The sequence below is a fragment of the Tyto alba genome, unplaced genomic scaffold (genome assembly GCF_018691265.1).
Source record: "Tyto alba isolate M040663 unplaced genomic scaffold, T.alba_DEE_v4.0 Super-Scaffold_16, whole genome shotgun sequence".
Lineage (NCBI taxonomy): Eukaryota > Metazoa > Chordata > Aves > Strigiformes > Tytonidae > Tyto > Tyto alba.
In genome coordinates, this window is record NW_024881278.1 from 24,438,505 (window position 1) to 24,455,239 (window position 16,735).

Here is a 16,735-nt window from a genome sequence, read left to right on the forward strand (position 1 = left end):
TGTTCTGAAGCCTGAAAATGTAACAACTCCTGTAAAATCATATTCACTGCTTTTAGACCAGCAATCCATGAAGATCAAATTCTCCATCTGCATTTCCAGGAATATTTTAGAAGACTCAGGAACAGAATTTTACACCTTTCTTAAGGAAGCAGTACTAAGGACAATTAATAGAATGTGAACCTTCCACAACCATACTGAGCCTCCTAGAACAGGAGCTATCCTAAACCTGTCTTCACCTGAACAACTTCAAAGTTCACATCCTACGAAAATAAAGATGATATCTTCCTTGATGTCACTGTTGTTCCAAGAATGCAATCTCCTCCTTGATGGTATTGTAAATTGATATACACTCTCAAATGAGTCTCTACAATGAAATAATTCACACTAATGGAGTCTTCAATTCTGAAACTGTACACACAGACATCCCAAATCTTTCAGCATCCCTTCCTGCAGGAGTTTCAGTTGACTATATCCACAAAAAAAAGCATGGTCTGATACAGAAGAAATGTGCCAACTGTTACAGGGAAGCTTTGTACTAAGGACTGCCTAAGTCACAGATATTAGAATAATGTTGAAGCTTGAAGTTTTAACAGTTACCAACCAACACTTATATTTATACATGTATTATGACAGTTTAAGCAGATATTAAATGACTACTTAACACCACAGTGATTCTCTGATACTCCAACTCATGCCAAGAGAACTGAAATTGTATTAAGATTCCAAGTGCTAATTATGGAAGAAATGGATTCATTGATACATCAGAAAAAGAAAAGATCTCATACCTGTACAATATCCCAGTTCATTTCAAATTCTTCTTTTACTTTGTTGCCTCCTAGATTTTTAACTGGCTTCCCTTCAGGGCATGTCGTTGACTTAATCTTTTTAAAAGGCGGTTCATCAAATGCAAAATCCTCCTCAGATTTCTCATGCTTCACTTGATTCCCCACTACAGGAACACTCGTTGAGGGTTTTTCATCATTCTCTAAACTCTTTACATTCTTCCCTTGGAATGAATTTACTTGCACTTTTTTAGGCACTTCTGGCTTTTGAGTTAAAGTTTTTGGTTTAGTGCCTACATCTTCTTCCTTAGGTTTTACAAGTTGCATTCTATTATCTTCTGCAGGACCAATAGGCAAGGATACATCCTGCCAAAAAGGCATTGAAACCATAATAAGCATTGACTATTACAAACTGGTTCAACATTTCAATTAAAACCTAGGAAGACCTGATACTAGACATCATTTTCCCAAGTGATGTCTCTGGCAGGGAAACGTCAAGCCAGAAATCAAGTAATCTGAAATATATCTTGCGCAGAGGAACAGATACAAACATGCCCAGCAGAACTGTGATTTAAAAGGTCAAATAAAATTATCCTGGGAAGACTTTAATTGGGCTGTCCTTCAGAAGACACTGATCTACAGTCTTTGACTCCACTCATCTCAACAAAACAGGGAACAGCAGGGCAGGGGAGCACTCTTCTAGTGAGGTGCTAGGTGCAGCATTGGAACTGGAACTGAGATTTAGTCTGCTAAGATATTATGTAACCTTGAGCAAGCCACATCTTTCCTGAATTTCCCCAGAGATCATCTTCAGAAGCCAGAAGGACTGGCTTCTGTCATGACCTGACCTCTGATCCTCATCCTTGACAGAAGTAACTAGCTTCTGACAGAAGTACATCTTATATTCATCCTAATAAAACTGCAATCCTTACTGGATTGAACATCCGTGCAAGGAAACATAGTACAGGCCTTCTTTTTGTGGAAGTACCCAGCTGGTGAAAAGCTAGAAGATATCAAGGGTACAACACAGAAACCAGAGATATTAGAGTGTTTAGTTTTTATTACAGAGGTATTTATTTATTTTTATTGTTGAAAAAGATCTCCAGGGAAAGCCACATCCCATTATCTTTGGCCAAAATTTTAAAGGAGGGCCCTTAGACCTGGGACACTTAAATACATAAGCAAGCCATGTTTATCAAATTTACTCAATATTCACAGTAACATTGGAATCAGATGAGCTGATCACTCAGGCAACTGTGGAAAACACAGTTGAAAAAATTCTGCTCATGTTACTTGTCAACCACAGTAATTAGCTGTCTCTTGCTTACAGACACTCACCATTTCCTCTTTTATTGCTACCTTCCTGACCTTTTTCCTGGCCACAGCTGACCGTGAAGCAGCAACTTTTTTAGTTTTTGCCTCATTTTTATTTGGCAACCGGGGTCTCTTGGCCATTTTGCTTTTTGGCTTCCATTCCTCCTCTTCCTCCTCTGATTCAGAGCTCCTGAAAAACAAACAAGTAAGCAATATTGCTTACAAAAAAGAATAAAAAAAAAAAACACATAAGCAAGCCCGTCTGTTTTCTGACATGAAAGGAAGAAAACAGGAAAAATGAACAGAAAGGTAGGCAGTCAGGAAATATAGGTCTTTCATGCTGTTGCAGAGCTACTGGCTGGAACAACTTCCCAAGCTTTCCAGAATCTGGTCACTGGCACGTGTATACACCTGATTCTGTTTGGATAACTGGCAAGTTAGTTTCACCCTACCTTCACTGTGAGCATGAGAAGCATACGTAATTTCTGTTTTATAACTGAATAGAACTTTTGTGCATTAAAACTTTTTAATCAACCTCATGCTTAGCATAAACCTTTAAAAATATCCCAAGGAAAAAGGTAATCTTACGAATTGAAAAGTGAGGGTAGTTCATCATCTTTTGCTGTAACAGCTTTGGCTTCAGATTTCACCCTCCTTGGTAGAGATGACATCTGAAACAAAGGTGAGAAGAGAAGAAGAGAACGTTTAGTTCAAGTTGCATTCTCTTATTCAGCCCTTTAACTCACTGCCAAGTGTGTCCTCATAATGTCTTCACGAATATACAAAAGTTTCCTCTAGAGCAAGTTCAGGTTTCTTAGTATCCAAGAACTTAGGCCGCAGCAGCACACATGCAACGATCATCTTTTCAACAGAGCAAACAGACAAACCAGCACTATAGCACATAGAGCAAATGCAGGTAATTACTTAGCTTTCATTTGAAGCTATCCTAGCAAAAAGAGTACTGGTTCTAGACATACTACTAGGTGTCACTTATAAACTGTGACAGTCTTTCCTCCATCATCCTAAGAAGCAAAGAACATACAATTAAGATCTAATGAAGTGAGCTCACATATGATTTTGATGTGAACAGAACTAAAAGATTTTCTATTTTGATCTAGAATTTCACCTTTAAAGACTATCTGTTGCTTGCATGCATAATAAAAACAATGATTTTTAAAGAGCTGCTCATTAGCATCTAGAAAGTGTATAAAACCATTACCAAAGGGAAAAAATGAAGGCACTGACTTTCTCCTGACCCGAGATTCATACCTGCACTAGCTGCATTTCAGTTAATAAGCTAGAGAATTTTTGGCACTGGTTGGGCCCATGAACTTCATTAATCATATTTTGCAGTTTTAGGTAGAGAATTTTAAGTACCCTCAAAAGTCTACCTGATAGAAAATTAGAATTAAAAAACAGCAACAACAACAACAACAACAACAAAAAAACAACAAAGCATTTCTAATATTATAAAATACATATACATATTTTACCTATACATGGTATAATTTCATCATTCATGTTCTATTCTCCATGTCTTGTACCCAAAAAAACTTTTGCACCTTCACCTTTGATCCAGACTCACCACTGCGATGTAAGCCTTAAAGTCCCATGTTTGCACATACAAACTGGATAAGCATTTTGCAAAGTGCCATTTAACTGAAGGGTGAAACGGTCTTTAATTCAGCTTTATTCTGGCCTCTGTTCAAGCACTAGAAGCATAACTATTGTTATAAATGGCTTCCAGCAAGTTTTTCTTGCAAAGCAGTACCAGAATTTGAGTGACCCTTATCAGCATCCCAGTGGAAGGAGGACTATTGAGGCTGACATCAAATAGCACTAGCTATTACCTTGCTTGCAAAACACCTTCTTGTAGCAATCGTCACGGTCAGTAACAGGTCAACACTTCTCTGCTGTTCCACTGACTGAAATCCCATTATATGACTGGTTAGAATACACAGCTACTACAGGAAAACAGAAACCTCCACAGAGCACAAAAATATTACTCACCTTATTAGCTTCCCAGGTGACTTTTTACTGTCAGTTCTGAGACACTTGCAACTTCAAACAGTCACTCCACCTCAGTTTTCCTTTGTTCTTTACAGCTGAACAATCATTATCATAGTCCCAAATTAATTATATATTTATTCCCATTACCTCAGAAGCATGAAAATAATATTTCCATTTTATATTGTACTTTAATCTGTGAATGGGAGAAGCAAAAAACATCATTCATGTCTGCAACACCAAGATTTCCAGAATTAGGTAACACCTGAGTCAGATGGAGCTCTCTTCCATTTTTTGCAGGCACCAGGACACTTGTCACATGGTTAAGTCTCACAGTTCCGCTTTCAAACTAGGTGTTTAGTTTACAATATCATTATCAATCATGCTTCTTCAGATAATCCAGCTAGGTGGGTATTTTTTAGTATTCCAGGCAATTTTGGAAGCCAGTGATCAGTTTTTAAACACTCTAGCCAGCTTCTTCATAGTTATCCATTGAATCATAGGAAGGAGGGAGGAAAAAGCCAACATGCTTGTCCTCTCACCTGCAGTCCACATTCTCCCTACATAACACTGGGCTCTAAACTCCCCTGCCAGTTTTGAACACCCAGCATATCATCAAGATCATTTGGGGGCTTACCCAAAAGACCAGGTAAAAAGAAAGCCTCATCTGGAAGGTCTTCTTTCTGCTAATACTTCCCTCTCACCTCAAGTGGCCAAGGAGAGAGTCTCAAAATATCTCAACATCTGCATTGTTACCTTAAGTAAGATTATAGAGTAAGCTTTACTCTTGCCGTAATGTTAACTGTAATTCCTGCCATCCAACATTGATGACTGATTTAACTATTCAAACCAGCAAAAGAATAGGAGATGAGCTTCTTGGTTTATGAAATTAGGCATTTTCTACATGTTCATTAACAGATTAGTATTTGCTCCCACATCCTTAAGTCTGAGACTAATTGTCTTCACACAATGCACTGAATGAAGCAGAATTACCATATAGCAAACATAAAAATGGCATAGGAAAGCATGAAATAGAATAGAAAGTGATATAGAATAAGGCTAAGTTTTTATGGGGCACTCATGTTTTTATTTTATTTCTTTTGATTTCTTGGGTTTTCACTTTAAAAAATAATTAGATCACCTTTTAAGCATCTGTTGCATTTCTTCAGAAAGCTTTAGTATCAAACATGTTTAATCCAGAAGATCAAAGAAGATAAAACCAGCACAGAATCCATCCTCTGTCTCACTCACCAATACTGTGTCATTTCTTACAAGCACATAGTGAGTTGGGACTGAAATCAGCTACATAGACTCCAACTTTAATTACATTATTAATCTGCTAAATTTTCTTGAGACGAGTGGTACCTGTGTTCCTAAAGGCTGTTGTTCCTGCACATAAGGTGAATTTGAACTAAAAATGTGAATTTAAAGCACAAAATTTATTTCAGAATAACTCTCCATGAACAGACAAGCCATGGTCAGAAGCCAAAATGGAGTTCTACAGCTCAAAATAAAAGCTCAATACCAAAGAGCATCTGTGAGATGAACGTCAACCATGGGGTATCACAAAGGAAAAAAAAAAAGTCACCATATTTCACTGTGAGATGTGGTGAAGTCATAACCACCTCCCCCTCTTAAAATGTATACACCAAACTAACTGTACTTCTTGCTTGTAGAAAAAGAATCTTGCAGTTGCTACATATATTATTTTTGTTTACAAAGAATTGTTTTATTCAAATCCACAAAAGTACTTCTGAGTTGATTCCAAATTGCCCCAGAGCTGTCTGCTAAATTTTCCTCCTGAGCTGCCTGCACTAGGGTGTGCTAACACCTACAGTAATGACTAAGAAAAACAGTTCTGTGATTCACTGCGGGGTGGGGGGAGGCAGGGAAGAAGATTAAAAAGTGAGTCTAAATGCCACTGATGATGATGAATAACTATTACAGATCTTTTTTTTAAAAAAAAAAAGCTTAGAGACAGTCCCTGAAGTGAGGCAGAAAGACTCAAGAAACACACAAACAGCTATGCTCCGCATGGGGTATCTACAACACTGACTGAACTGACTAGATGAAAGAAATTATAGCTTGCATGGATCTGCATCCTCTTCCCAAAAGCAGAAAAGTCCCAGAGCTGCAGAACCGCCAATTACAAAGCTGAAAAATTAAGAGTAACCAATTTATACCAGTCAGGCCACAGCAAACCTTTTCCCTTCCTGTGTCTGTGTTCAGAATTGCTGTACCTGATTGCAGGTGTTCACAGTGCTTGGTGCCTCCTGTACTTACCACCTGAAGGAAGTAAACACCCAGTATCCAGTGATGTCTGCAAGTTACCCAACCACCCTGTGCAGGATTTCACTGGCTTGCCAACTGGCATATTGAACTCCTACAAGCTCTGTTCTAGCAGCTCTCCTCACATCTGAGATAAGCAGACTTCCAGGTAACTTTTGCTAACACATTTATTCTTATTTTGGGTACGTTGTCAGAAACTTTGCCATAATTTTAAAAATGTTGTTCTGTGAGAGAAAGAGTTCTTAGCAATCATCTCACCAATAGTATTTTAATTCCACACCAGGCAACATGAGCTAGGCCCTGGAAACTTTGGCCTTGACTACATATTTAGGCTTCCAACTCCTGTTTCATTTCAGCTCTGTCAACTTATGATCTTTTGCTTCTGTGCAATAGGCTGAACCTTCACACTAGACCCTTGATTTCCTACTCAAGGGAATCAAAAGTCTTCTGCTTGTCCATCTTCCAGATGACAGCAGGCAGAATGAAATATCATTGCTTGAAACATGCAAATTCTCTTTGCTTCACACACTCAGTAATCACTAAAGCCTTGCTTCTCCATCAAACCCAAAACAAAACAGTTACAGAGTGTTCTTCAAAAGGACTTCCCATTTAAAACTGAAAGAGGACTTTGCAGAGGTATTATGCTGTCCAGGAAAGAAAAGCTGAAACTATTTGAATACTTGATATTGCAGATAAATATATCTCCCGGGTCTATTCTCCAAATAGTTTGGCATCAGTTTTGTTGCCAGTTCTTTTGTTCCCACCACTTCTGTTCTCCGCATCCACAGTGCATTTGAACTACCTTGATGGCTGTAAATAGCACACTTCTCCCTACTTGTCAGCTACTCATTAAAATAAAGCTAGTGTACTTTGGTGTTTCGACATGCCAGGAATAAAGAAGAGTAACAAGGTAGCTCTTATTACACTTCACTGTACAGAATTGTCATATGGTACGCACAAAACATACAGCCAGGAAGTAGTCATTCCTCTGGTCTCTCTCCACAAATAGGAGTTCTAGGCTGCATGTAGAATACAAGTAGATTGAGGCTTTAAAGTCCTTACTATGATAAAGAGCCATCCAAGTCTCATTTAGAGACTGATATTCTCTTCAACCTCCCTATTCATACAAAGATACAACCCATTAAAAGTAAATTTCTTCATATGGGAATCCAGGTGGCATAAGCAACTGCTTGCAGAAAGAAGAGTTTAATAATCGTTTAAAAGTAATGAGACAAAAAAACCTTCTATCCCCCCAACCATTCTACAAAAACACAAAAAAATCCCTGCACTAGCACATGGCTATGTTTTGTAGCTCCACCATTAGAGCAATTTTCAGAGTCAGAAATTGCTCCAGTAATCCTAATAGACTGACAACTTCTACAGGGCACTCAATAAAAAAATTGTATTTAACAGTTGAAAATTATAGAAGAGATTATACTTTCACAGTATGATCAAATTATGGCAAATTTGTATCTCATAACCTTACTACTTTAAGTCACATAAATCTGTCATACCTATAGATCTGAGTATCAACAAAGTCTACTGCCCCTTACAACTCAATCAGATACTTCTATCTGAAGGTATAGGATTAAAAAAAAAAAAAAAAAACAACAAACCACAACACAGAACAAAACAAACATGACACCATCACACATATAACTGAAAATTATTTCAATTTCAATAACTGCAAAAAAACTCTCTCCAGCAGAACAAGACACAAACTTCTAAAGCTCTTTTCCAGTTAATCTAAAGTAATGCATTCCTTCTAGAAAGGAAATCTGTCTATGCAGGAAGCTCCTCAAACTTTGCTCTGCAGCCTCTGCTTTCCTAGCATGAATAAAATAGCAAGGGCAATATAATTTTGCATTTTAGCTTCTTCTTAAACCACACAGTGCTAGCCAAACAACAATTTATTATAACAACAAGCATCAGGACATAAAAAGCACTACAAATCCCACATGACAAGTAAATTTCAGATCATTATCAGTAGCAGCAAAATGACCCACCTCAATAATTATATGTAGGCTCTAAACAGCTTGATTTTGCTTGTCATTTTAAGATACTGCCTTTGCATGATAGAATAACATCCTAAGAAGAAATCAAAGTGTGAGCATACTATCCACAGCAAAGGGGAAAAATGCTACGCAGACCAGTGGTAGGTACTTGTATGGAAATGGATCTATCACTCTGGAAGGTTTTTATCACCTCTAACAATTAAATCATACTTCAGAATATAAAACCAACTTACTGTAATCCTCTTGAGGTTAAAACCTTGGAGAATTCCCAGACACTTTTGCTCAGAGAAGCAGGTGCAATAGATTTCCCAAGGATTTTTGCTGCACAAAGCCAGTCAGGACTGCCTGAGAAAGGAGTCACAGACACACATCAGGAGACTCCCGTGCTAACTAAAAAATTACAGCCAGAAAGAAAGGGAGAGACATATAGGGTACACACATAAAGCAGAACCGTCCCCAATGCTCATTAGAAAGGAAAAGGTATAAGACTAGTAGGAGTACCACCTACTGTTCCTACTTACAGAAATACCACCAAAAAGGCAAACCACCAAGGTTAGGCCCTGAGAAAGCACACTCCCCTCCAAGCCTGTTCCTGTAACGAGTGGTCCCACAGGGGAAAAGGAACAACCTGTATTATGCAGTAGCCCATCGATGAATCAGAAAAGGTGTGCACAAACACTTCCCCTGCATTTTTTTAATCCACTTATCTCAAACCACCTATGAAAACAGACATTATCCAAAACCAGGGGGATACTGCTTCTGATTCATTAACAGACTGCTACATCTTGTGCAGCTACTCCTTTTCTCCCATCCACCAAATCAGCCATACAGTAGCGCTCCCACACAGTTTAATTAAATGGGATGGTTTTGCTCCTGAAGGATACAGAAGATGAGCATCAGTTCTGCCTGGTGACAGCCCCAGCAGTTTATCACACCAATAACATGCATTCTGGAGCCTTGGGGGCACAGGGGGAGTCGAGAGTAAAGAAAGCACCATCTGTTGCTTGGTGACCCACTACCACCCAAATCACTGCTTTTTGACCCAGAAACGTGACCAAGCTTAAAATATGCTTCAGATCCTTCGAAGCACTATTCTCTCCCAGACGACACCCTGCCTTCCTCGGATGCACTGACAGCATTCAAGTGGAAGGACTAATCGGGCTCAGTTAGTTCCCAGGCAGCATCACGGGAATAAAGCATCTCACCAGCCCCTTCCTGCCCCCAAGGAAGGCGGGGGGGGGGGGGGGGGGGGGGGGCACAGGAGGCATCCCAGCGGGGCTCGAAAGCCCCAGCCCGGTGGGTGCCCCAGCCCCAGCCCGGTGGGTGCCCCAGCCCCAGCCCGGTGGGTGCCCCAGCCCGGTGGGTGCCCCAGCCCCAGCCCGGTGGGTGCCCCAGCCCCCCGCATCCCCGGTCCCGCTCCACCGCCCCCCACGGCTCCCGCACAGCGGGGCCCCGGGCACCATTTCAGGATAAGCGGAGCCCCGAACGACGCCTCCCCCCCGGACTGGGGAGGAGAGACAGGGAGCAGAAGCGGAGGCCCAAGAAGAAAACGGCTCGTTTCCACCTCAACCAGCGAGACAGAGGGAAGCCCTCCGCTCGCCGGCGGGACCCGGCACGAAGAACACCGGGGCCAGTGCAGCCCCGCAAGCCGCTACCCGCCCTACCCCGGGCCGGGAGGCTCCCGAAGACATTACCCACTGCCGGCTGCCGCGTTTGAAAGGGCCGCCAGGGCAGCCATGGCGGAGCCGCCCGGCGCGCCGCGGGGAGGAGCAGGAAGCGGCGGGCGCGCCGCAGGAAGCGGGCAGCAGCTGCGGCGGGGGGGGGCGTGGTCGGATGAGGCTCCGCCCACCGCCCCCGGCGCCCCGAGAATCCCGCCGCAACGGCCGGTGCCGGCAGGGGGCGCTGCGCGCCGGAGCGGCGGCGGGAGGGCGGGTGTCGGAACGGCGCCGGGGGACGTGCCTGTGTCCGCCCGCCCGCCCGTGTGGGCGTGGGCCTGGGCGGCTCTTCCCGCGCTTCAGCCCACCGGGCCCGGTCAATCCCGCTCCACCCTTCCATCTCGCAGCGTCTTCAGGCGGGTATCGGTGACAGGGTTCCCCGGGGAGGCCCAGGCGCGGCAGCACCGCACGCCGGGCCCCGACACGGCCTCGAGGCGCCTGAGGCGCAAACGCGATGGCGGGGTTTGGCGGCGGTTACCGGCGCCCCTCTTCCCCTCGTGTTGCGCGGGGTGCAGGCGGGAGGGCTGCGGGGCCGGCGTCCCCAGGTCTGCTGCCTTTCTCTTAAACTGAGAACCGAGAGCAGAGGTGCAAAATGTCTGGCAGTTGTTGGTCGATGGGGGTTTGAAAGCTGCGTGCAGCGTTTCCACTGCCTTTGCTAGCCCCCCCCAAAAAACGCTGTAAAGTGGGTTTAGTTATTTTTCACAGGGGTATTGGGAGGCAGAAATCGTTGTGTGAAGCTGAGATACTGTTTCAAAGGTGACCACAGAAGGCGTGGAAATAAATACATGCCCACTGAATAGACAAGAGCATGTAAATACATACGATGTTCTTGTTCCTTTACCCATGCAGACCAGAACTTGTGTTAATTTGTCTTACAAACACTTGCACTCTAGTGCTGGAAAAATTGTCCAAATGTCAGTCGCCCATCTTAAAGTTTCATATAAAGTTATACTTCCCTGCAATCTCTGCATCTGTTCCTTTTTCACCTGTATCTAGTAAGTTAACATTCAGACAGGATCCTGTGAAGTCTGTCTCACACACAAAGTTTAATGGGTGCTGGTTTCTGGAGCCATCTCTAGAAGAGTGGAGCAAGCAGGCTGTTACATTAAAGCCGCCTTCTGAGCTTCCATTACCCTAAAAGGTCTTCTGCTTTGTATCATAAATATTTGTAACTTGTGGTCATAACTACCAGCCAGCTGTCTTTCAGCCTTGGAATGGCAACATCTTAAATGTAACTAAGGTGTAATAAGCCTAAATAATTCATAATTTTTCATCTTGACTTTATAATAAATGTGTGTTTAACGGTCTGGAATGACTTTAAAAACAATAATGTTCAATGCAGTCTTTCACTTTCTGTGAAGTTTACTGGACCTCTATAGCTTTCAGGGGCCCAGAGAGAGACTTAGGCGAATACTTGTCTTTATGCGTGGGGTTGTATCTCTGGTGCCAAATCTTCAACTGATATAAACTGTCACAACTCTGTTGATTTAAATAGGGCCTGTGATTTACACAAGTTGAGGATCTGACTCACAGACCTCAATAAGACTGTTCACATATTTGAAGGTAATCAAGTGTGTGTTTGCAGGCTCGGAGCTGATTCACTTGGAATTTTGTCCTAGAAAGAGCTGAGCAAAGGGTAGTTTAGTCTAATACTAGGGAAATACCCATTGTTAACACTGAGCTGTTGTAATTTGACCAGCTAATGTCATACATATGAACTCTTGTTAGAACCTGAGACAGTTTTTCAGCTGAAACATTGTCATTTATAAGTAAGTTTCTGATTTTTTATATTTCAGATCAGATGCTGCTCTTATGCCAATGTAAAAACAACCTTTAAATATAGGAACTTGGTGCACTATATAACTAAAGACAAAAGACTGTGAGTATAAATAGCTTTAAAATCATATTTAAATACTTGGTCTGATTATATTTTGTAATACTTACAGTGAAACTTCATGCAGAATATAAAAGTACTGCCTGTGTCATCTGACTCCTTTGATGCACTGCATTAAAATTCCTATGTCTAAGTACATATCATGGAGTCAACTTTATTTCTCTTCTATTAATAGTTTGAAATGAGGTCACTGTTCTTGTAAGGATGGGCTAAGCCTGTACAGCTGATTTTAAAGAAATTACCTATGTAAAAATATTTGGGTTTTTTTCCTTATTCTTGCCTACAGTGACACTGTTCCTTATCTATAATCAGTAATTTTACTTTCTGTTCTGGCATATGTATTCTATGCTGGCAGGCTTTTTTAGATTTGTTTATAGTGACCCCTGCTGCAAAAGATTAAGACTGACGTTTCTCTAAACCTTTAAAAAGGCACTTACCCAATTATTTCAGAGTTCAGTTCAAAAGAACCAAGCAGTTTTAAATTCAAGTTAAGTACATAAAGTCTGAAACTTCTTAATTTGGATAATTTTCAATAAAATTAGTCTAATAATACAAGGCTTTTTCCCTCTCTTACATGTGTAGGATTTACTGTCTAATGCAATGCAATACAGTTAAAAAGTGAAATGGCTGTTCATTTCTCAGATGTAATGCTTGTTTTTCATGTTATTGCTCTTTGATAAGGGCTAGACTTGACACCAATAAATCACTGTCTGAACTGCTGCATGTTAATGTTTTTAGAGCTCCACTCAGGAAAGCACAAGCTTAAGTTTATCTCTACTCAAGATAGCAAAATAGTAAAAAAGCAGATTAAAATATTTGTCTAAGTTTAAACACAGACTACCTCTCTGGTTTCAGCACTTAAGTGTCAGCCTATTCCAGTATTGTCCTGAAGAGAATGCTTTCTCAAGCTCATGCTTAAAAATTCTTCAGCACGAGAAATGTGCATGGGCTCTCTTACAAGCTGAAAATCCACCTGCGCTCAGCACTGGCCAAAACCAGTGCCCCACTTCACCTGAACTAATGGACCCTGCTAAGGGAGCGTGCGTGAGCTGCAGCTTTATGCTGCTGCGGCTTCCTAGCAGTCTGCAGGCTGGACAAAATAAGCATATGCTTGCATGCAAAAGACACTCCATGTATAACCAAGGTAAAATCTCATCTATATATGAGTATAAATGTTATATATGCCTGATTTGGTTCCTTAAACCTGTGTTTAAAGAGTATTACTTTGACTGCAAAGCCAAGCAAAAAGCTGTGCTCATTGCTCCTTGTGTAATCAATAAACTGCCTATTGTGCAAATATTTACTGATGAATGGAAGCATCACATGGAAAATTGTGAGACTAGCATAGTGAAATAGCGACAAGGAGGCAGAATTAAAAACTGACGAGCAACCTGAATTGTCCCTTTTCCCACCACTGAGTGCTTCATGTTGCATCCTCAGCAGCATTCTCTGAGAATTGCTGAGTGCGATTTCCTAAGTCTGATAGAAAGGTAGAAGCTAAACTGAGTGCAGTTGTCCCATATCCTGTATTACCAGTGGGGATTGAATGCTGTATCTTTTCCAGGGTAGCCATAGTTCAATTTAAAACCAAACAAATCTGTGCTTTTAGTGTAGGGTGATGGATTATGCGTCCTGTGGTCAGTGGGAAGAAACTCAGCACAGCTGCATTTCTTTCTCTTTTTCTGGAGCAGAAAAATGGATGCCACCTAAAATGTCAGGAAGGGAGGTGAGCCAGTAGGGCAATCTGCTGGGTTTTCCTCTCTCCTTGAGAACTGGAGGAAATCCAGTCCTTCATAGCGCTCCCAAAATTTGCCATTGGGGGCAGATGCTGGATTACTTACAGTATGAGAGTGCAATCTGGTTCTTGGCCACATTGCAGGAACATGCTGAGTGTCGTATGGTCTGTACTCAGGCTTCATAAAGAATGTAATCCATACTCCTGTTTCCTACCTCAGCTCTTTGGCAGCTCGTGAGTTAGCTGCTTCTGCAGCCATTACTGCTGCTTTGGTGGTGGTGTGAGCTGAACCATGAGATGTTCATGTGTTTTGTTACCATCTTGGCAGACTGACAAAAGTTGCCCGATGAGTGCAACTGGGAGAAGAGAATCGGTGATTTTTAACAGTTTGTTTCTCAACAAAAAGTGACAACATGTAATGACATAAAGGTATATTTATATAAAGGGAGCCAGAAAGACAGGAGAGCTCTGGTGGTGCCCTTAGCCTGTCAGACAGCAGAAGGCCCCAGTCCAGAATTAAGATAACTGCATGAACCTAAGCTAATGAACACTGCTGAGAGGCAGGGTATGTTAGCTTGGGCATGGTGCCACATTAACATGACTCTACATCTTCCAGATGGAAGATAGATTATATCTGGGCAGCTCAGAGCATGAGCAGAGCTTGCTTGTATCTGTCTGCACCTGTCTGCATGGCCTTGCAGAAGAAAAAGCAATAATTTCCCAATTAATTAGCAAAGGCCTTTTGCAAACAATGCAGACATAAGAGCGTCTGCCAAAAAAAAAAGGAGCCCTGCTTCAAAACCTCCTCAATTTCTTTTTGTCTACAAGGCCTACAAGAACATGGCCAGTGTTGAGTCCACTGTCCATCTTGCCAATATACTCACAAAGTGTTTTTTTAATACCCATCTGGTTTTGTTTTCGTCTGTTTCTTCCTGCCTTATATTTATATTTAAAAGTCTCTGAGAGAGAGACCATCTCACTGCCTGTGTTTGTACAAAAAGACAGTGTGATGGCATCCCCATCATTGCCTCTGACTCCTAAACACTTGTGTGCTCAGCAGTGATATGGGTGATCTGTGTTAAGTAACCATTTGATTTGGGACCGATAGAAATGTCAATCAGCAGAAGCAGAGATCTGTCAGGAAATAGCTTGAACTGTATTCATATTTTCTACTTGTCAGCTGGACGAAGCAACAGGATTTTTTTTTTTTATTTTGTGTGGCAGTGAGCGCTTATAAGTGGAAGCTCCATGACACCATTACTTTTGCCACTACTGCAAGGTTATCGCTTTGGTCAGATAGTTAGACCCTACATTTAGCCTATGTCCTGCCTATCCAGAATACTGATGTGATCTCCACCGTTGCAGACTTTGAATGCCTTGCAGTCTTTACAGTATTTATTGCGATGCCTTCTTAAAATGAGTCCTGTATGCTCAGATCCTAAGTTCCACTTTGAAGAAGACACTGCAACCAACTATCTTAGTCCAACACCTACTAAATCTACTAGCCATTGGCCTGTAATCACTCTGTACATGTTTACAGCAGCTCTTTGTGTGTGGATGATGCAGGGTGCGTCGTCCATATGACGTAGAGTCCCTATGCACATATAGGATGAAATACCTATTGTCAGAGTGTGTTTGAGAAGCTTCTGAATTTTTTCAGAAAGCACTGGTTTTTATCCTCATAGTCTTGTTGTTTCCCTGCCGTGAAAGCACAGACAAGTTATGTGCCTTGTGCAAAGGTAGAGAACCATATCCTGCAACTTCAAAATCCATTGGTATTCTATGCACTCAATTCATCCAGCAACTGTTTTGCAGAATTACTGCTGGAGCTCTGCTACATGCTAATACATCTAGTCTATATACATAGGGAATGGAAAAAGAACTGAGTCTTGGAAGGAAGGTAAGGGATACCAAAGGATGCTTAGACTGAAATGTAGACTATTGTTCCTCGGTTACTGCATGCACCTATTTCAAAAGAGAAGGTCTCTTCAGAATCAGGAGCAAACTGTGGCTTAGGGATTGCTAGAGGGCAATTCTACTTCTGTAGAGGTCAGTTCTGATTTCTGTAAATAAGTATGCTCAAGATTATAGTAAACTCTTTTCTAGGATGCAACAGTTTTTTGGAAAAAGTCATATTTGGGAGAATCAAAACTAAAGTACTTCACTCAAAGTTAGTCCACTGAACTTGGAAACCCCATTATTCCTATACTATTATCCATATAAAAGCATTTATCCTCTTTATTTTACCCCTCCATATATATTCATGGGGGGTATATATAAATATAAATATATTTGCCTATCAGTTCTCTGCATGGGGGACTAGGACACCTCGGAGGCGAATCTGAGACTCCAGTTTCCTCTGCTGACTCAGCAGAAGCACCCAGGTCAGGACCTTCAGCAGCCACAGGGCTGCGTGTCTCGTTACAGAGGGACCAAATCCATCACTTCTGAAAACAGGAGATGATGTTGACAGATGGAGAGGCCTCAAAGTGTGTCCATTATTCCCGTGTGTTCGAAAAGCAGCTAAAGTGGTTACAAATTGATCAGATGCTTTCAGTACGCTGTGAAAAGGGCTTCGGTCTAGAGAACATTAACCTAAATCTCAGACTCAATTTTCTCCTCTGCTACAGATGTCCTGTGTGACCTTCAATGAGTGACTCCGTGCCTCACTTCCTCACTGTTACAAGGGGCTACTAATAACATTTCCTAAAATGGTCTGTGAGGGTAAATAATGACTAAGATACACTCAGGTATTAGCACATAAAGGGGCTGCATAAGAATCTTAGATTTTACAGGAAAATTCCTGCCAGAAAACTTTTGACCAGTTCCAGGCAGTGCATGAACAGTAACAGTATCTGATGTTTGCCATGTTCCCTGCCTGTCTGCTACTGGCACAACAATTTATACGGGTACATTTAAACAGTTCTAACTAAGCAATCTGTGGTTAATTTTGAAACAATAAAGTTTGTATATAGTCAAAACAT

The 16,735-nt window shown here is 41.5% G+C and overlaps 1 protein-coding gene across 4 annotated transcripts in view; it reads right to left on the minus strand.

The window, feature by feature from the left end:
- Window positions 1–10,179, minus strand: part of SRBD1 (S1 RNA binding domain 1) — a 130,609-nt gene extending 120,430 nt beyond the window's left edge. Inside the window, exons 1-8 of one of the 4 annotated variants that reach the window (XM_032985313.2) lie at window positions 10,102–10,179; window positions 8,641–8,752; window positions 8,399–8,480; window positions 4,107–4,299; window positions 3,947–4,021; window positions 2,685–2,767; window positions 2,121–2,286; window positions 786–1,148 (exon numbers count right to left, since the gene is read on the minus strand). In XM_032985313.2, coding sequence (XP_032841204.1) covers window positions 786–1,148; window positions 2,121–2,286; window positions 2,685–2,767 — 612 coding nt within the window. In that variant the 5' untranslated portion in view covers window positions 3,947–4,021; window positions 4,107–4,299; window positions 8,399–8,480; window positions 8,641–8,752; window positions 10,102–10,179. The remainder of the gene's footprint in view (window positions 1–785; window positions 1,149–2,120; window positions 2,287–2,684; window positions 2,768–3,946; window positions 4,022–4,106; window positions 4,300–8,398; window positions 8,481–8,640; window positions 8,753–10,101) is intronic. The other 3 variants (XM_032985311.2, XM_032985314.2, XM_032985312.2) reach the window with 3 other exon arrangements.
- Window positions 10,180–16,735: the final 6,556 nt, after the last annotated feature.